Genomic DNA, 23,382 nt, shown 5'->3' on the forward strand with positions numbered 1-23,382 from the left:
CTGTCATATTATGTGTCCACTTTTAGTGGTCAGTCCTTTAAATTTTGTATGTGAAAAATATTTTAATCTTCGGATTTTTTTAATATGATAGGCCACTGGTTTTTATTGATTAATATCAATTTCTACCCTTATTCAATATATATATATATATTATATATATATATATATATATATATATATATATATATATTTATTTATTTTATAGAAGGAGCTTCTACAGGACTAGAACTGTTTCATTCAAAAGAAATCATCAGGAAGCTTCCTGATGATTTCTTTTGAATGAAACAGTTCTAGTCCTGTAGAAGCTCCTTCTATAAAATAAATTAATTTACTCTGCTATGTATTGAGTACCTTATTCACTGTGGTTAACCCCGACTCAACCCGGGACCTACATATATATATATATATATATACTAAGCAATAAGGGTTTAGCAACGAGTTGCCTTACCACATACCGAATTTAGAAATAGCAGTCAAAGGGTTATAGCTATTTCTTCTACTACTTTTTAGTAGAAGAAATAGCTATAACCCTTTGACTGCTATTTCTAAATTCGGTATGTGGTAAGGCAACTCGTTGCTAAACCCTTATTGCTTAGTATTACTTAAATTTTCCTCGAATGAGGCTTTTACATGCCGAAGACTACTTGGTGTAATTGATAATTTTTCCAAATTAATTAATTTCACCCTTCATTATTACGGATATATATATATATATATATATATATATATATATATATATACACGTCGGTGGACAACCGCAGGTAAATGGTCACTCAACTCTTTTAGTAAAATAGTTACATATATTATAGTTTAGAAAGTTTGATTCGGCTCCATGTGACGAAGGGTGTCGCAGGCTTCTTACAGAAACCCATCTACTTCAATCTTAGATCACTGAATGGAAAAATATAACAAGTACCATATAGTTATTGAATAATGGACTGCTATTCGCTAAGGGCTCACATGCTGTTCTTAGAAATGATATTGCCACTTCGGTGATACCAAATGTATTAGAAATTAACTTTTTTGTACTGAATGGTTGGACAAGAAGCTAGTGGCGATTTGGTGCCTGGTAGGCCTTTGAAGGGATTTGGAAGCTGGAAGAAGCAAGACCTGTGAAAGAGAGAGATAGATAGAGAGAGAGAGTATGTGTGCTTGTGTTTGTGTATGCAAATACGTGTGCAGTTCTGTTTGCTGCGTACAAATGCACGAATGTGTGTTTGTGTGTGTTTGTAATGTATTTGCTTTTATTTTTCAGTGACTTTGTATTGATCTTTAAATCTTTCATTCCTTGTGCTTGATATGTTCTAACAATGGGTTTATATCATGGTGTCAAGTACAATTTTTTTTATTCAAAGATCTTTTTAATGACAAACTCATTCACGCTGTACTATATGTTAAATTTGTAGTGAGTGTATTTTAATGGTTGCTTCATCTGTTGTATAAGAATGAGAGAATTTCTTCTGATCTATTTCTATGCTTGTGCCTACTAAACTATTCAGCTATCTATTATTAACGAATATATTCCTCACTTCTAGAGTTTCCTTATTCCAAGTTTCTTTCGTAGAAAAACACGAAAATCTTGTCGAAGTAATTTCACTACAGCGCTTAATTATCTATAGTAATAAACACAATACCTTTGTATATATAAAAAAAGTTATTTGCGTTGTGTCATCTGTCTTGTATATATTGCTTATTATTTCTATATATATTTTTTTTTCTAAAGTTTGTGGTGGTGCTATGATTCAAATTTATGCTTGTTCATCCATACATGTCACAATAAATATGTCAACATACCTGTTTTTTAGAAATATTGCGTGCGATGTTTGTCTTCTCCGTTAGCTATGTTACCGTAGAATTTTTCGCAATTCTACAAAGGAGAATATGCTGTAACGTTTTGCGATATATTTGTGAAGTAATCTAGGCTTTCTTTGTGTTGCTTTATTGTTTATTTTGTGATGGAGAGTTATTTGGTGTGCGCGACTTAATAGTGCATTTCATGTACGCCCGCTTTGTGTACCGGAAAATCATAGATAATACTCGAATGTTAGTTTTAGCAATTTGTTAAGTTAATTTTTGTAGGTGAGCACTGTTATTTTTCATATTTATCAGGAATTTGCAATTATCTAAATGTTATATTTTTTCTTAATCATTGTCTGTAATAATAACAGGCTGCTCTTATCTATTTTACAATATATAATATCGTACGATAATTCTTCATTTTTTGTAAATTTAGCTTGGTATGAGTATTAAGTATGTTACTGCATTTTATCATTGTATGTAACTTTCACGCAAATTTCTATTGTAATCTTTATCAGATTCTATATTTTTTTCACTAACGGTATCCAGTGACAGAATAATTCAAGTTCAACATTCTTTATACAAGAAAATTGGAATTTAGTTCGAAATTCAAAACTGCTATCTGATCACAGCTAAGTATGTGCTGTGAAAGTTTAAGCAATTTAGTCTCATATGAAGACAAAAATCAACAACATTTTCCATTTGTAGCATCTGCTAAACATCCATATTTCAATTCATCATTAGATACGATAGCGAAGACAAAAGACTTCCATTGCCCGAAAAGAAATACTTATTTGTATAATTTCGGTATGTTTACTTGATGTTCAATTGGGTTTTTCCGAATTTCAGACGAATGCAGTACGTTTTTAATTTTTCGTCGTTTACATTTATTTTCTGTACATAGGAGGCAATCTTTCATCTAACCATTTTGATTTTTGCATTAGGTTTTCAAGAAATCATGTTTTGAAATGGATTTTGTTGTATCTTAGGTGTGTCACAATACCAATAATAAATACATGCGCTCATTCTATTTCATTTTCATTATTAGTATTAGTGAATAAGTCAAGGTTTGAAACACTTAACTAATCGACTGTGTGATTTATCGGTCGGACAATCAACCAACTAGGTTTCTCAAAGTCATTTCACCGCTACCCGACCTCACCAATCCAGGTTTGTCTGTCTTCTTCATAGTTTACAGCTTATATATATATATATATATATATGGGGAAGAGAGTTTGAATGTTTGAGTGAGAGAGAGAAAGAGTGTGTGTGTGTGTATGTGGTGTGTGTATGTGTCTGTGCGTGCATGATGTGTGTAAGGGGAAGAGAGGGAGTGCATGCGTACGTGAATGTGTACAGAGAGGAAAATATTACGAGAAGCATGATGAATTAACCGTTTATTTACTAACGAAATAATCATGTGCGAATTTAAATTTATTTTTTAGCAAAATACATGCAAAAATTTGACACACAGATACACTACCAGCAAAGTATTGAAAACTACCAGGTCGTAATCGATGTATAATTTTTGAAATCAATCCTATATTCCTGGTCCTATATAACATCCTAATAATAACTGCATCCTCGTAATCAATTTTAACCTAAACCAAAAACTATGAACAACATGACCTTATCTATCTAATACCATTTTGATTATGAGTCCAGTAATGTTTTGAAACTTTAGTAAAGTAACGAAGTTCTGAGAATTCTTGTTTACATTTTGAAATATATGACTTGTGCGGAAATTTAAAAAGCATTTAATAAGAAAGTTAGCGCGAAGTTATTCATTTCTTAAATGAAATATACATTTACACAAATTAGCATACTGAATACATGATCATAAACTGCCTTCTATTGTTACTACACAGCATTATCTCTCACTGTAACTAGTCTTACAACTGCAACAAATAACCACATCCTCTACATTCGTCACCTTCTCTTAAAACTCTCATTCCCTCTCTTGTATCTCTGCTACAAATACTTTCACTTACCAACACTTTTCATAATATACCGTAGTTTATTTTTTTTACCAGAATATAAAAGCTTTTTATATAATTTCTATACTTTTACGTGATGTACAAATGAGGAAGATGGAAACATACTTGTCATAGAGAGGCAACATCAGTTTAAACAATATGGGTATATTAATTATAATTTCAGTATGTTTTTGTTTTATTTTGGAAAGTGATTCAAAAGACAAGTCAATATTTTCGCCTTGAAAATAATATTATCTGAACGTTACTGTACTTTTGTTATTAATAGTTAAAGTAGTGTAATTAGATCGTATAATTAGATAATGTTATATTATTCTATAGCTAACCACACTTTTTGCAAAGATACATGAGAATTCTGTTTTATTTATTTCATGATAATTTAATAAGTGTGCAAAGTTAGCATTTATTTGAATATTTTGTATCACATGAATGAAAAGAAATTTGTAAACCGAAATGGAATTAAATAATTATTTTAATATTATCTTACCCTAAGTTGCAAAAGTATATTCCCAACGTTACATGCCATATTAGAGCAACCCCATCATAGATATTTGACTCTTTAAATAGAGCATAATTTAAAACACATACACTTACCCACGATTTTAGCATTATAATGTTTCAACCTGTCTCTAACTAAATTACCAACCTGATGGTTTTATATCAAAATTAGGGTAAGCTTGTCCAACAATGACGCAATACTAGCTATTTATAATCCTTTTTCTTCTTCCTCAGCAGTAGCAAAGAAACTACATAAGTTCTTAAGAAATATAAAATTCTATATTTGTTTTGGAAATGGCGGCACAATCATAAATTTCCTCCATTTACTACTAGATTTTATCTCTACTTATTTTAAGCCGAACCAGAACTTGAATTATCACAATTTTTATGTTTTGAATTATGAATTAGTTTGCCTTTGCTACTGAATATACTTTACTACTGTCAGCCAATTTCGAAGAAAATATTAAATGTGAACACCAGTAAAACAAAACAACACAACTCAAGATTTAGAAAAAAATAAGAATCTATGCCGAGATGAGCTACGATCTATGCTGTAAAGCCAGTTCTTAAATGCTGGCTTGTATTCCCAAAAGAGTCTTTGATTAACATTAGACTGGTTTTCGAGATATTTCGTTTTGTCATTGACATGGGAAATGGATTGAGAAAATTGTTAGAACATCGGAAATATACTCCGAGAAATTTCTTTGGGTTCTACGTTTGAAGTCCAAATGCAGCTGCGACATCAACTGTGCTTTTCATATTTAATAAGTCGATAATAAATGTACTGGACAAGTACAGGTTTGATGGCATCGATGAAATCCTTTCCGCGAAATTCCAGGGTTTGTACCTAAATTATAAATCATAAAATACTTGAAGCGAACATTTAGTGCAGCTTCAGAATTGGTTTTCTGTTCCGAATGCTTAAAAATAAGTAGATGCTTAACACACTCAGCACTGGTCGGGTTTACAATTTGGCGTAATTATAACTATTCAGAAAATGTTGTTATTCTCTGTACAATTACTAACCTTCATATGTATGATTGTGCAATAATGTTTCATATTTGAAAAGTACAAACCAATGTGTGTGTGCACGAAAGGATAAACTAATATCTTAATACACAAGCCTTCTTTATGTGTTTGATAAGCAATCATTAATCTCAATTTTCACAGATAGTATTAGAAGGGTATGTATAATTTTCAAGAAGACGTTCGCAAAAAGATATTGAAGCCAATCTAAAAAGGTAGATATGAATTTTAAAGGAGATGAAGTTACTCAAATGGGTATTAAAACTAATTTTGTGCGTATTTTCACAACGAGTTAGAACATAAGAAAATAATAGCACCGGTCATAATAAAATGCCGTTAATCTACATGAATATGGACTTCAGGTTCTGATACTAAACTGAATTCAATCATTCGCAATTATTATTCAGACGACGCTCCAAAATAATTCTGAAAATAATTTATGTTTCTATAATTTTGACATTTAGAATTACCATTGATAAACAACAAGAACAAAAATAAAAAAAATATTCATACAGGGTTTCAATTTTTTCCTGTTTTATAATTGTATTAAATCGCTCGATATATCTCTTTCATTTACTTAATAGTATCAACATATTTAAATTCAATTTCCTGAGATTTTCGGAATGAATTGTCTTTTAAACAATGCATACATCTTTAATGCAGATTTCAAAACTTAAACGCCTACTGCGTTATTGAGTGTTTCGATGAGAAATAAATATAAATTAAATAGAAACTAAACCCAAACACACATTAACAGAATTTTAAAGTATGGACGAAAATATTTACAAACAAAACGACAATTGCAAACTAAACACTTAGTCTTAATAGGTTATCGAAGAAAATGCTGAATTATTTGTCAGCATTTTACATGACAACATTGTTGTCCAAAATGATTTTATCAGAAAATATTTGCTCCAAATAAATTATGCGAGTTTTAATGGGAGGGGAATGCGTATGGGTGTGCGAGCGTGTGCATGAAGACAGCACAGGTATACTCTGCAACACACACTCATACATACGTACACACACACACACGCACAAGCGCGTGCATACACACATACACACACACATATATGTGCATACATATGAATGTACATCCATATATCACATAATAACCATGTACACATATATCTTTATACATGTGTCTACGTGCGTATGCATGTCAGCGCGTGTCTCTCTGCGTAGAAAATGTGCAGCGTTCAAAGATTTTCAGGTGACTAGATGGAAAATAATCTATTTTGTGAATGAATTACGCACTGGAACACAGATAAACAACCTTAACTTTAAAATACAATAATTTCCTGAAAGAACTTGCTTTATTTAGCATAATTTCCTTCATCCTTTAAGTGCAGGTAGATGTTACACAATTCTAAGACGAAAAATGTTGATAATTTAGTAATATTTTGTTTAATAATAACATTTGTTTAACAACAATTAGAAGTTTCTAAAAACATGTTACATTTTTCAGCAAACTTAACACAATTTTATTCTGTAATGTCACTGTACTGTTAACATTACATAATGTTATGGGATTAAACAAGTTTGTATTTTTGTCTGTATCGTTTAACAAATAGATAAATACAATTACCAAAAACGTGTTTATTGCATTTCTGAATTGCATACAGACCGATAAAAAACATCTTGTTCTGAGGATAGTGTGTCGCATAACTCTATTTGATTCCCAATTAGCGTATCTTTGTATATTCTACATCCGTTGATTCAGAATATATTCACTTGGCTTAATCTTTAATAGAAATAAATTTGAGAAAAGCATGAACACTGTACAAGCCATTATCTTCCCAGTTAGCATGCGGTATTACATATGAAATTGGAACGCAATGGTTAAGTTGATCTGAGGCCTTCTCTAGAGCTACGTAGAAAAACTTTCAAACCTTCGTTAAAAATATTTCATTTATTTTCTTGAAATAAGATATAGATTTATATGTCGTTATTTTTTAACTGCTTATCGATTTAAAAGCGTGTCTTTGTCTAACACGTTAAATTACAAATAGAGTGTCATATTATTTTCTGGTAACAGTAGAATATTTAATCGTTTAGTTAGCAATAAGTATGTATATAATGTTGCCGGAAAATTAAAACAGAAGAAACTGGCCCAATGATATCGGAGCGTGACCTTTCTAATACCTACTTAAAGTCAATATCCGGAACTGTTTGCCCTTTAATAAAGTATGCAGTTATTACTGTGTTTTTACAAATGATAGTATCTCTTTGAAGTACAACACACAATCTTTCTGAAAAATGTTATATCATACAAGAAGTATGATAACACTTTCAGTGTGTTGCTACAAAATGCAGATAAACGGAATGTTAAAATGATTCTGAAATGAACCCGTGTTCTTATTTGAAAATAAACGCTTTATGAACTTGCATCATATTCATCCAAGCTAACTTATTAGCAAAGTGAGATCCTTCATACAGAAAGAGAAACACGGATATATATGCAACTGCTAACTTCATTGTTGCTTGTATATAAATATATATTTATTGCTTGTTATAGTTTGAGAATAACTTGCGCAGTTCAAGTGTTGAAAATTGTGTTTCTGTGTTTGCTACCGTTCATAACTTACTGACACTGAAATATATCAGAGAGTTAGTTATGTTGTCGCTAAGGTCCAAATAAACACATAATTCCACTTGCGTCCTACCTTATTTCAATAGTATAGAAGCGATTACCATGAGAAACATTGCTCGGTTATAAATTTTTGAATATACGAGTGAATTCGTAGAAACTACATTCGTGATAATTGCTCTGTTTTGTGATATTAGCAAAATACCAATATTAAGTAAGAAAAATACGTTTTGGCAGCTGAATCTCTAGGATAGGTATGAATGATGACTACATACAGAAGTTGAAAAAAATTTAAGTAGAATTCGTTGTTGGGATAACCAGTTTGAAAACTCGCAACAGGCTTATAATAAAGATGACAAAATAAGAGATATAACTAGCAAATCTACTGTCGACATAGAGGTTTCTAGCATACATAGCATAACAGAAAGTACATTTATTAATACCGACAACAAAATAAATGAATATATAAATAAAGTCTGACACCCCTACTCTAATCATCATAAGGAATTCCAGTGTTATATCTATTTTGGATTTTTCAACAATTCTTCCATCTGTAGTAACGATATATATAATCTTAATGATAAATAATTGATTTATATTTATATTTGTGTATTTTTACTTTCAAGTAAGCGATCAAAAGAACTTTGTGTAAAACATGATCTATTCTAACATAAAATTCTCAAGTATATCCATTGACTCACAAACAACAATTGTCTATTTTAGGATGTCTATGCATAAGCTAACAACACTAGGTCAGTGGTGTTGTGTTAGTAAATGATCACAGAGGTATTCAGTAGAGATACTGCTACAGCTGGTATAAAATAATTGGCCAAAGTCCAAAATATGAAGACATGAAATAGTGATAAAATGTTCCTCTTGCTTTTAGGAGTAAAAATGCATGGCTTTTGTAAGCACTACTGGTTTGCTGGATCGATACAGTTATTGAGCTATGTGAACGTATATATTGGAACACGTATAAGGGGAGAATTTCTCAATCAAGTCATGACCTATTAAAATGCGAAGGGGTATACACTTTGGCAAAAACGTTAGCTGTCTTAGGTACAGCAGCAGATGCTGTTGCAGTAGAGTTATAAGGCGCTGAGGGCAGAAAAAATAAAAGAGATATAATGATCAAGATGTGCTGTTATACTTTTGTCGACTATATTTAGTGTAATTGTTTAGATGTTTATGTAAGTATCCTCCCTTTTTTTTTAAATTTCATCAGATTTTAAGGGGCAATAGACACGCTGAATGCAAACATCTAGACACATATAACAGTTCCTTCAGTCCAGCTGCGTTAATATCGGGTCACAATTCGACCTATTCAAGTTGTACAGAAAAATGCAATAGAAATGCTTTCAGTATTGGAAGGAGTTAATCACTGGAAACCAAGCTGCATTTGAAATAGCATTTAAAATTTATAAGGGAAAAGAAACGCCACTGTTTGATTCTTGCTTCTATATTTCTCACACATGTGTAAAGAAACCCTCATATACACATACACACACAAACAAACACTCGCGCATATAGAGGGAATAAATGTCAGTGACGTACTTCCGTCATACAATTTGTACAAGCGCACATCTAAACTGGGACCAGATTGATATTAAGTGAAATCAGAAAGATTTCTATTCGTCCTCCAAACGCACTTGCATAAAGCTTGTGATTCATTCCAAGAAAACCCTTCATTCATTCCTGATCTTATATCCCATCAAATACTGGCATGTCCCTTCAAGCAATGCTCGTTTACATTTCGATATTGTCTTTCGATCTGTTTACAAAAGATATAGTAATTACAAGTAAACATCTTCTGGATTCTATGGGGACAGTTTACTGAAATATGAAGCATTATAAACAAAATTATGGAAATTAGGCCACATTACGACTGCTTTATATATTCCTTATCTACTCTATTAGCGAAAGCGTGAAGAGTGATCAACAAACCGTGAAAAATCCACTAGAGGTCACGCATGTCAATTTTTCACAGATCAATAGAATGTCGTATTTACATTCATAGTTAACCTACAATGAGTGCTTTCTAATTATGTGCAACAAACCCTCCCTAAGCTAGCAGCCCCCGAAAGATTACCAGAATTTTAATGAAAGATAATTTAAAACTGCATGAAAAGAAGTTGCTAAAAGTTCACATTCATCAAACATGCATTCAACATCAGCTGGCATGCAAATATTTTACGGCTTAGAGACGTATAGAATGTCACATTCCCGTTAGTCGGGCAGCTGTAATGAGTATTAATTACACCTGTCTGACGAACTGGAAAGTGAAACACTAAGTTTTGTGAATGTTTTGTAACTTTAATACGAGCATATTACTGAACAAGAGGCATTTGTATATATATATATATATTATATATATATATATGATAAATCTCAGAGCGAGTATATATATATATATATATATATATATATATATGTGTGTGTGTGTGTGTGTGTGTGTGCATGCATGTGTGTGTGTGTGCGTATGCGTGTGTGTGTGCGTGTGTTGGTGTGATGTATCCTGCCATTTTCAACAAACGGAGATCCAGCAATCATCTTCAGAGATCTGCTATCTGTGTCTCTTATGAGACTTTAATCCAGCTAATGATTTAGAGTCAGTTTCAAAGCCTGGACATGAGAGAGGGTTACCATAGAAAGCGAGTGGTATGTTAGCTCGAGTCTTTTGTTCGCTCAGAAATCTTTGAGATGACATAAACCGCTGAATTCATAATTGTTTAGTGCTTTATTTCAAGTTAATCTTCATTCATTGCTTTTCAGTGAAGGGTTTCAAATGTTTCTGTGGGAATATTTGTCACTTTCGCTTTCAACTTCTTAAACAGAAGCAATCGCCTTCTCGCATTTCTGCTTTCATAATGCCGCTTGCCATATATAAGGTATTTTGCAATACTGTTGTCATTTATTCGGATGAAGCGGCAAAATCCATCCTCATTGGGATTGTCAATGTAAGGATCGTAAACCAAACATTTTATTTGACCTTTTTAATATTGTATAATACCACGTTCATAAACATCTTGCAGTTATTTTTAAATTTGCTTTAAATAAACAACTTCATTTTAAGACACACACACACACAAATACGTACACGCTCACAGACACATACATGCACACATACGCATACACACATACACACACACATATATATATATATTTGGATGTATATATATGTATATGTATATATATATATATATATATATATATAATATATATATATATATATATATATATTTACGTATTCCTGGTTTTTATGCACTAAGCCACTTGGTGTTAAATTGATGGTACCATTAAATTAGTATCCAATTTTCTCACCCTTATTAGTTGATTGTAATTATACTACATTTAATTTTTGATGTAGTATCTGTTTCCGAGAATTTTGGCGGACTTTGGCGGGGACATTTGAATTATAACGGCGACTGCAATCGACTGAACCGCATGTCTGTTTATCGTTATGCTAAAATCTGGCATGCGGTTGAGTAAATTGTATTCTAGACAAATTCGGCCGAGGAGCTACAGATATGTTATGTGAGTAAAATTACATAATTTATTAATAATGAAACAATTGTCCTGAATTAATCTACATTTTTGTTATTTTTTATTTGCCCTCTTCGTTAACGCTAATAGTTGTGCTAACTTTCATCGGAAACAATGCTTCGTGGCTGAAAACTAGCGGATCTATTTTTAGTGCTAGAGTCGACCACACAGCGGTCACTCTCTTATATTTATGTATAAAATTTATTGTATTCCTGGTTTTTATGCACTAAGCCACTCGGTGTTAAATTGATGGTACTAATAAATTAGTATCCAATTTTCTCACCCTTATTATGTGTTTATATATATATATATATATATATATATATATATATATATATATATATATATATATATATATATATATGTAGGTCCCGGGTTGATTCGGGGTTAACCACAGTAAATAAGGTACTCAATACATAGCAGAGTAAAATTAATTTATTATATAGAAGGAGCTTCTACAGGACTAGAACTGTTTCATTCAAGAGAAATCTTCAGGAAGCTTCCTGAAGATTTCTCTTGAATGAAACAGTTCTAGTCCTGTAGAAGCTCCTTCTATATAATAAATTATATATATATATATATATATATATATATGCATACATCTATACATACGTACACACACATATACGTATGATCAGCCGAAATTACGAGGATGATCCGGTTCTTGACTGACGATTAGAGGCTTCGAATGACCCGTCCGTTTTTTTTGTCCTCTATTTTAATGTTTTGCGTTCTTGTCCCATTTTGTATTTTTATATATATTTTTTATACATGCATACATACATACATATATATATATATATATAATATATATATATTATATATATATTATATATACATATTTATATATATATACATATTTATGTATATATACATATTTATATATATATACATATATATATATATATATATATATATATATGCATACATCTATACATACGTACACACACATATACGTATGATCAGCCGAAATTACGAGGATGATCCGGTTCTTGACTGACGATTAGAGGCTTCGAATGACCCGTCCGTTTTTTTTGTCGTCTATTTTAATGTTTTGCGTTCTTGTCCCATTTTGTATTTTTATATATATTTTTTATACATGCATACATACATACATATATATATATATATATATATATATATATATATATATATATACATATTTATATATATATACATATTTATATATATACATATTTATATATATATACATATATATATATATATATATATATATACATATATACACACACTTATATATACACACATATATATATACATATATATATATATATATATACAAATATATATATATACATATATATATATATATATATATATATATATGCAAAATTAAGAGGAGAGGAATGGCCAATAAGGTGGACACCTAGTATGCTAAACATAGATGTTCAAATTGACATTATCACGAAGAAAAGTCTCAGCTAAACGCCAAAATTTAAAATTGTGCAAGACAAATGGAAATATACGAAATATATATATATATATATATATATATATATATATATATATATATATATACTAGCTGACGTACCCGGTAATTCTCGGTAAATGTAGGCTTATCTCTTTGTTCTGTTCTCATAATTGTTTCGCTAATCCAATAACGAAAATACAAAGTATTTAGCCATTAAGACGGTTTTATTGCATTTACAGAGATTACTGAACTGTCTCCCAGAATGACAATCTCAACACCTGAACGACTTTCCCCCAATTCATTACTATATCTCTTTCCTTTTTCATCATTGTTAAAATTAAAGAAGCTAGAAAATATCGATCGTATTTTAGTTTAATTTTCACGTTAATTTACTAAGGCTCTCCTTTCCCAATCTCTATCTCTTCACTCTTTTCTGCTACGAATAAGTTTATAGATTCACTCTCACAATCTACTAGTTTCTCAAAAAGTTTCATGGGTTTTACAGCCAATACGTTTGGATAGATTTTCACTGGAAAGGTAACTTTTTATGTTAATATGTTTGTTAAATTCTACTTTAGTTTGCTGTAACGTTGAATGACTCCAGGACAGAACAAATATTATTGTCAATAAAACATTGTATATTTTAAACAAAAATCCACCTTCATGAATTTCACGCGCGCAACTACTCTCTGTGATAAACTCAACAGAAGACGACATACTGATTTATCTCTGAGCAGATGACTAAACTTCCATACATTGGAATGAATAGAAAATTGCGTCCGTAGGCTTTTAAGTTATGAATTGTACCCTAAAAATCATGGTAGAAGTTCTAATCTAACTTGACAGCCTAACAATAGCTTCGCCTGTTAATTGTAGCCTTGATGACATATATTTCCTCATACCTCAGCAACCATCGGGTCAACGATTCTACCACGCTAGTAAATGTAAACAAGAATAATAAGCATCCCGTATCGCCAGCGAGAATCAAACTTGTGTAGAAGTTGTGACATTCTCAGCAATACATCTGAACGATTAATTCCCGCTGTTTAACACCTATGAAACCTTTTGTGAAGGAAATACGATTGTAAATGTCAACACAAATATTAAGTTTGCACATTACATGCCCAATATTCTTTTTGTTTCGATTGTATATATTGTCTACTTATACTGTACAACTCAAATTAATCTCAACCACAACTTAGGGTAATCAATTCTATGAGATAGAGTGTAAATTTTTGTTTCTTCTGGGGCATACTGAAAACAACCAACAGCTTGTAATTAATGTTAACCAATAAGTCAGTTGGGAAAATATTTTTGTATTTTAAGTCAAAGAACAACATCCAAAGATGAAAGCTTGTTTTGTTTATGCAAAATTTTTGGACAAGCTAATGTGAATTTGGGCTCCTAATAGCATTAATAATCTCTAATAGTTGAGTTTATTCAAAATTCTTTCATATGGAATATGTAATATTCTAAAGTAGGTTAACACGATTACATCGCAAAACACGGAGTCACAGAAAAAGGCTTTTTTCCTTATTGTTGAAAGCATACATCTCTATCGTCAGTTTGGATGACCTAACCACATCTAATGCATCAGTGGCTTCAGGTTAGCAAAATCTCTTCAATAGAATGAACTGTGTTCAGGAGCGACACAAAGAAAAAAACGGATGCTAACACAGCCTTTTAAAGAATGACTAAACGTACAGATAAACCCCGCTATAATAGCATAGCATTCATGGATTACAGCATACATGACTAACTGCATGGAAATGATAGGAGAGTTAAAGCATTTTGAAACAAGACGATGTTTATTACAGAGAAAGGGAGGAGAAAAATAAAAGAAACATTCCACCATTAGAGCAAACCTAGCGTTGTCCAAGACCTAAGTATTCACATCTCAAATAATATTTCAAATATGAAATAAGCCATTAACATTTAGATACAAACACATATGCATGAGCATGTACATGTACGTGAATTTCTCTGTTACACCTCCTTCTCTATCTCTGTCTCTTTCTCTCTCTCTCTCTCTCTCTCTCTCTCTCTCTTGTTATGCTTACTATCTCATTTAAAACTCACACTCACACGCAGTCATATACACATCAGCGAATACATTCAATGTTTCTAGCGTAAAGCACTGTAATTAAGCATGAAATATGATCAGTTTCTTTATATACGTGTCTGTTCTCGCTTGCGTGTATCTAACGTGTGTGTGCGTGTGTGTGTGTCTACTATGACGCATGATATGCCTTCAGATACACACACACACTCACACACACACACATATATATGTATATATATATGTCCTATACAAACGCATGTGTATATACAACTTCTAATATTTTTCTCATACACTCGCAGACATGTGTCTATGAGTAGACATTTATTTGCGTGTTTATATGAATGTTTAAACGAAAGATCAATCGTATATATAATGTATGTATCTATATACGTATGTATATATTCTTTTATTCTTCTATTTCTTTCAGTCATTTGACGGCGGCCATGCTGGATCACTTTCTTTAGTTGAACAAATCGACTAGAGGACTTATTCTTTGTAAGCCTAGTACTTATTGTATCGGTATGTTTTGCCGAACCACTAAGTTACGGGGGATGTACACACACCAACAACACTTGTCAAGCGATGATAGGGGCACAAATACAAACACGCAAATATATACAGACACAGACATACAGACACACATACACACACACACACTCACACACACACACACACACACACACACACACCACACACACACACCACACACATATATATATATATATATATATATATATATATATATATATATGCACATATACGAAGGGCTTCCAGTTTCTGACTACCAAATCCACTCACAAAGCTTTGGTAGGCCAGAGGCTATAGTAGAAGACACTTGTCCAAGATGCCACGCAGTGGTACTGAACCCGGAACCATCTGGTTGGTGAGCAAAGTACATACAACGCAGCCAGTCCTGCTTCTATATATATGTATATATGTATATATATATTTACGTGTATATATATATATATATATATATATATATATATATATATATATATATATATATACACACATATATATATACACATAAATAAGTGTATGTGTTTGTGTGTGTTTGTGTGTATGTGTATTTGTGTATATGTGCGTGCGTTTGTGTTTGTGTCTGCATGTGTGCATGTATGTCTTCATATCATAAGGCTTTGAATACAAGTCATTTTTAATTATTTCTGCAATGCGAAACCAAAAAGTGGAAAACTACTTTCAATTTGAGTCTTCTTTTAATACATGATACTGTTTGAGTTTCTATAATTTCGGAGTACATAACCAATTGAATGGAATTCATAACCGAGCATTTTTCCATTTTTCCATCCTACACTTGACCTGTTTTATTGATTAGACCGTTATTGGCAAAACATTTAGATCCTGTCTGTGTTTAGATGCCAACTTCATTATCTTGTTCTAAACGTATTGATTGATAAATAAACAGTCAAATATAACATGCCCGAATGAAACGGGTTTGAAGCTAAAGCTATTTACTCTTCGGTTGAAATTAAAAGCAATTAGATAAAACACGTTAGTGTTCCCTAACATTGTTTTACATTATTTAAAATCAATCTGTATTAAAAAAAAACTGATAACTAATAAATGCCCCAGCCTTGTTGATAAAGTCCATGAAATTTAAGTTTTCAATGATTTACATATGGCTTAAGAACTATTGATTGTATACTCGTGTCAGATAATCCTGTATTTCATCAAATAAGTTGTTTTGAAAAAATAATTAAAATACTGGGTTAGTTCGTCCACTCTGCTTGGGAGTAGCTAATATTATCCTCGAAATCAATTAACACTTGGACAACGGAACAAATGGACAAAGTAGATTAATTCAATTCCAATATATTATTTCTTCTGATTAAACATCGATTGACCGAATATATCATCAGGCCATATGCTCTCATACACTGTAAACTATTCCGTGTGGTTTTTGAGTAAGCATTTGAGGAATTATTGGCATTCAAGGACCAATTGAATATGCATATGTCTCTGTGAGTGTGCGTACATATATGAAGGGAGATGGAGAGAGAGATGTGAAAGGAGATATGTAGATGTTAGAGAGATTGCTAGATAGATGGATAGGTAAATAGGTAGATAGAGGGAGAGGGTGAAACGGGAAGAGTAGGTATCGTTTCTTCCGAAATAATCCAAAAGTACACTTGAGAATGTACAGTATGGGAATGTGCAGAAAGTGTCCGGAAAAATGGTGTTATTAAGATATGCCCATGTAGTTATGTTTAATTTATTAAAACAAATGCGTTTTAAAGTGTTGGAGTACACAGTGCGTAGGAGTATTATAGATAAAACAAATTTTACAGGGTTATTGATGTTCTACATTCAGTTTTCCCTTGTAAGTTTTATACTTTCCTTTCAATTCCAATATCCCTGAAAGAGTCATAAATAGTCGATGGAATGCCAATAACTCAACGGCAGGAAAACATCAATAACTGATTCCCTATGTAATGAACTAATTATAAAATGAAGGGTATACAAAATCAATTGCAAAGATTTCTATTCAACAATTCGGAGGTTTTTCCTTCACTCTGAAACAAGTTGAAACGACTTTCATGCAAACATTTACTGTGGCGAAGAAAAGTAAGCACTGATAATAATTTTGTTAAATACATGGTATTTCACATTATTTCAGGGAAATAATGCAGCGATAACTACGAGTCATCTCGTATACTAATTCGACGCAGATTAAACCAGGAACATCAACGTATCAATATAGCATGTTAGCTTCATTTCAAATCTAATTATGAAGAAGGACTTCATGTAATTGTCTCAGACTTCAGCAACAGATGGGTATAGAAGAATGTTAATAAGTTATTTGATTCAACATGGTTTGGAATAACCAGCAGAAAATTTCTCGTAATTTACTGCAATATACATTGAATGTCATTGAATTCAATATTCAACAATTGATGCCAACAAATTAGACGAATGCTGCTATATATAAACATTAATGCCAGTTTCATGAAAATCTTTTTTTTTCTTTTTTTTTTTTACTTCTACTGCTGAATTAAGAAATCATTCAGGAGCTAATTTGCACATTTATTCTCCGCTTCAATTACGGTTAGAACATTCAGAAGCTTAAACAAATTATTTTCAGTCGTCTTTTTGTTCGTCGCAGTGAATATTTACGTGGAGATTATTCCAAACAAATGTAAAATACTACCGAGTTGATAAACACAGAAGGCTTCAGTTTAGTTTATGTCAAATGCATTCTATTATCAGTACATTATATATAAACACCCATTGATATTTTCCCAACGTTACGTTATTGTCATTTCAGAGGTCACAATAGAAACTAGTTCAAAGCAAGAATGCTATTCGAAATATCTTGTATTTAAAAGATTGTTTTCACCATGTTATTGAGCAAAGAATAATTAAGGTATGTTTTCGATAGCTAGCACGATCCACTTTGCAGCTTGCTTTTCATGTGCTTACTTCCAATAGATATTGTAACAATGCACAGCGAGTTTATATTGGATATAAAATACTAAACACCAAGAGCTATCTCAGAGAATTGCTTTCTTTTGTGTAATTCGATGCACAACTTTATCTTTTATCTTACCTTCAATTTTTGTAATATTTTACCCTGGGAGTAACAAATTGAATAGATCAAACAATATAAACAACAATTCAAAAGAAAATGCGAGATGATTGACTATCCAGTTTGAAGATTGCAGAAAGAAAGCGCATACAAATAACGGATAATTAGTTCAGAATTGTGTTTGAGGATTACTAAAACAAAGATGGCTGGAAGGCATCGTAACTCTTAGTAAAAAATGATCAATTCTGCTGTTGAAACAGCTTGTGCAAAAGAGAATAATTGAAAGGAAGTAAAAGATATGTAGCGTGAAAACGTTTCACTTATTCAATGGTATTTCTTCACGTGCTGGACAAGAATCCTACATTATATACCTATGTAGAAGTCTACGTGATTAATTGTATGACAAATGCTATAGATTATACGACCTGTTACTGAAGATGTTAAGTCTAATAACACAAATAATATAAATTATACGTTTTAAAGAAATTGTATATACTGTTGTGTTATATTTCAAATGCAGAATAAACGAATCCAAACTGAAGCAAAAGCTATTTCATATATGCTAAACATAAATATCAATAACTGAACGAAATAATTTAGCAATTTAATTAGGATTCAATATCTTAGATAATGCACATTGCGTTACAAAAATAACAAATAGAATATTTTAATTACGAAAATAAAATCTATTAATTATCAGACGTGTTGCTAACGAATTACTATGTTGTATTTCAAAGTTTCCTATTGCAATAATTAGAATCCATATTTATTGACAAACTGTTTCCTCTGTGTCATATACTTGAAAACTTCACGATTTACATTAAATAATGATTTCCAAATATCGAGTTTACCATAACCATAGTCGTCACTCGCAAACGAGAAGGGCTTCATATTATGTACTATGTTTTCTCTAATCATTATAGATGTATATATTGTAACGAGTATATATAGACACCATTTTGTCTCGACATCTGACATAACACCTAGAAGACGTTGGGGTTCAAATAGCATTCGGCTGGTACACATTTTTAATAAAGTAGTTTGAAACACCGTGAAGTGTTTCCTTGTGTGACAGAGGGCATTTTCTGGTCAAGGAATCAACTTCATGATCCTACAAACAAACATCCAACTCCTGAAATAACAGGCCACCCACCCTCAAACATATGCTTATTCTTATTATTTATAAATCTTATCGAAACAAAAAGAGACAGAAACGAAGCTATTTACTGTTCCTGTACTTATTTACTGTTCCAGATAAATGATAAACTCAATGAAACTAAATCAATTGTTACTTACCGTCATTATCTTCATATAAAACTGCAAACTTCCTCCAACCCCAGTACCGGATAAGATCTAGGTAAGCTCTTCCCATTGTCTGGTAGTGGGGGTAAATGTTGATGGCGAAAAAACTCCTGACATTTACATCCCTCGAATCCCATTCTGTGTGTAAGTTCGGAATTTGAAGTGATCCACATATTGATTGCACGTGTGCAGCAGATACAGTAGATATTGGTCCAAAAATTGCGGCAACACCTTTTTTAATTTGTTGACATACTGAAATGAAAATTGAAAAGGAATGATTAAATTCATCTCTAAGACACTTTTAAGTCGATATTCATAGTTTATAAGTGTATAAAATGTTAACGATTCAAAGAGACATTTCCAACGTGTATGTGTCAGTGCAAATAAATGTGTGCTTTTGTGATTACCGTATGCATGCATGCATGTATGTATGTATGTATGCATGTATGTATGTATGTATGTATGTATGTATGTATGAATGTGTGTATGTATGTATGCTTGTATGTTTGTATGTATGTATGTGTGTGTATATATATATATATATATATATATATATATATATAACACTGAAAATATGTGTCGGTCCATGTGAATCCCCAAAACTCAAGAATTACCCAACCCATTTCCTTCAAATTTTACACATGCATTGCATAGCGTCCTTGGAGTGTCATGATCCAAACGAATGTTCAAGCCATTACATAATGCGGGTCCGGAGCTATCTTTTAAACTGTTTCGGTATTAAAGACAACGGATGATATTGTTTCACTTTTCTTCTTTCACTTTGAATTATAATGTGATAACACTAGGTTCATCTCATTTCTATTATATTTAAAATAAATGAATAATTTTGATCCTAATGTGAACAACGTTACGGATCGGCCACTTTCCGTCTTTATGACCCCCACAACGAAATGATGTATCAGTATATATGTGTTGACTGACATGACGAACGGCTGTAGGTGAAACCCTTGACAAAAAACAATGAGGTGGCAGGTCCAACATATTTAAAAATACGCATTTACCGCTCAATTACCAGTTAATAATTATCGCAACAGTTGCAAGGTTGCAGGATTTTTACAGTTACGAATTAACCCTTAAATCAACATTTAATACATGTGTTTCATATATATATATATATATATATATTACAACATTTATCTATAATAATTAATGTGGCTTAGAAATATTGCATTTCTAAGTCTCTCAGAGAGAGTTGCACATTAGCAGCACGATAAAGTGATGGTTTGTTGCCAACTTAATGTGGTAGTCCACAAACGGTGTTTCTTGATGCTAAATAGCAGTAGCATTCTTCCCTTTCCTAGGACTACCACATTAAGTTGACAACAAACCATCACATTTTCGTGCTCCTACTGTACAACTCTCTCTGAGAGATTTAGAAGTGCAATATTTCCAACTTTGTAGATCAGTGAATTTATTCCACTTGATATTCTAAGTTTTCAACAGCTAGCAAGGCCAAGCTACTCCAGAATGATGAAGGACAACAACCCTGAAACTAATCTCTGGTTGCTGGCCTTTTGAGGTGGAGTTGCTTATCACCCTTGTTTGAAAACGTAAGGACACAGTACGCTTGTGTCACGTAGCCAACCATAAACGATGTTTCTTAGGGCTAAATTGCAATAGCATTGTTCTCTTTCCTGGGACTGCCACATTAAGTTGGCAATAAACTATCAATTATTGTGGCATTTACCGTTAAATTAGCAGTTCGTACATATGCTTCTATTTGGGTAATTTACACTGCATACAAAAATAAAGACATGCAACTGCTTGCAAAGATAGAAATGAATGTATAAGTTTTCCATCGCTCATAATTGTTTATTTGCAATATTGAAATATGCTATCAAAGAAAAGATAATGTCTCTCCAGAAACAAGTATAAAGCAAGGGGGATCGTAGAAAACCGAAGGCGAGAGTCTCTACAGAGAAAGGAGATACGACTATTTCAAGACCTGGAAAGGCACGCTGCAGCCCGTCTGATGGAATCTCAATACAGAAAGTAGACGAGACTTTTCCAAGATCAGCAAAGGCATGCTGCAGCACTTAATGCTTAAAAATCTCCAGGCATGTTCTTGATCCTCAGACAGAGGATAACATGTTTACATTTCAATAATTCATAACGTTTTACTGATATTTGATAAGATCAGATGTAACGAAACCGGTAATATTTTATTTATATAAATGTTAATATCGTTTTTTTTTAAATTCCCTCTTGAGTTAAACTGTCTTAGACTTACCTCTGCACTATTTTCAGCTCCATCTTGTATATATATATATTCTCTAGTCTAGTGATTCTAGAGACCTTAATGGGGTGGTTACTTCTCCTGTTAGTGTATATATATTGCGCCATTCTTACACCATTAAGATTTTTTAGCTCTTATTTCTAGCAATGTAGGTCCTTCGGGACTCTCAGTTACATATAGCGACGACTAAACGTTTCTCATGTATAGTATTACATTCTGCTTAGCTGCTTATATATATATATATATATATATATATATACAGAGAGAGAGAGAGAGGGGAGAGACGCAGAGACACACACATATATATATATGTATATATATATATATATATATATATATATATATATATATATATATACGCACACGTACATAGACAGCCAGACACAGAAACAGACAGACACACACGTACACACATATATATGTGAATACACAGTCATATACATCTGTATATATGTGTGTAATCATTTGTAGTTCTCTTTTTGTTGGGGGATAGAGCTGATTTTATTCTATTAAACAAAACATAAGAAGGTTACAACCTTCGAACAAAATATGTTTTGTTAAAGTGACAAAATAGTTCCAAAGCAAAGAAATAAAGATGTAGATATCATTTCAAGTAATAGGTAGTTTAGAAGTCAATTAAAGCATTGTTTCAGTAACATATCCGTGAACTTTGACATAGGATATATTATACCATTTCAAAGACGTATGGGCTGCAAATATATCGATGGCAACATATCTATCATGTATGCACTGGTGTCGAAAAAATGCCGCCTGTTAAATTGATCGTCACCAGTTAGTTATATGGTGATTTACATCCAAACATACCTGTATGCATAAATATATTCACACACAGACGTATACACACATACTTGCATATATCCCTAAACCTGAAAAGCATAGATGCATGCATATATATTCATATAAACATACATACACGTATATTCACTCTAAGGCGTACACACTACACATGCTCATACGCACACATATATGCATACGTATATAAATATACATATATGTATGTATATATATATATATATATATTATATATATATATATATATATATACACGCATATATGTCTATGTTTGTGCATGTGTGCGTGCGTGTGTGTATAGTCATATGATGTCAATTGTTTAAGAAACTGAAATATTGCCGATTCGAAATGAGGATAATGATGACGATGATGATGATAATGATGATGGTGGTGGTGAAGGTTGTGGTGATTTTGGTGATTTGTGGCAGTGGTGGTGGTGGTGGTTGTAGTATGTATCTGTGTGTTTAGATCAATTGTATACGTCGCAAAGAACATTAAAACTCAAATTAAATTGTTTT

At 32.0% G+C, this 23,382-nt stretch overlaps 1 protein-coding gene across 3 annotated transcripts in view; it reads right to left on the bottom strand.

Moving 5' to 3' along the window:
- LOC115225708 (glutamate receptor ionotropic, kainate 2-like) overlaps positions 1 to 23,382 on the bottom strand; it is a 1,130,247-nt gene that overhangs the window by 449,583 nt on the left and 657,282 nt on the right. For all 3 annotated transcript variants that reach the window (XM_036499016.1, XM_036499022.1, XM_036499020.1), the window contains one exon: positions 19,789 to 20,046. In XM_036499016.1, the coding sequence (XP_036354909.1) occupies positions 19,789 to 20,046 (258 nt within the window). The remainder of the gene's footprint in view (positions 1 to 19,788; positions 20,047 to 23,382) is intronic.

The sequence above is a fragment of the Octopus sinensis genome, linkage group LG2 (genome assembly GCF_006345805.1).
Source record: "Octopus sinensis linkage group LG2, ASM634580v1, whole genome shotgun sequence".
Taxonomy (NCBI): Eukaryota; Metazoa; Mollusca; class Cephalopoda; order Octopoda; family Octopodidae; genus Octopus; species Octopus sinensis.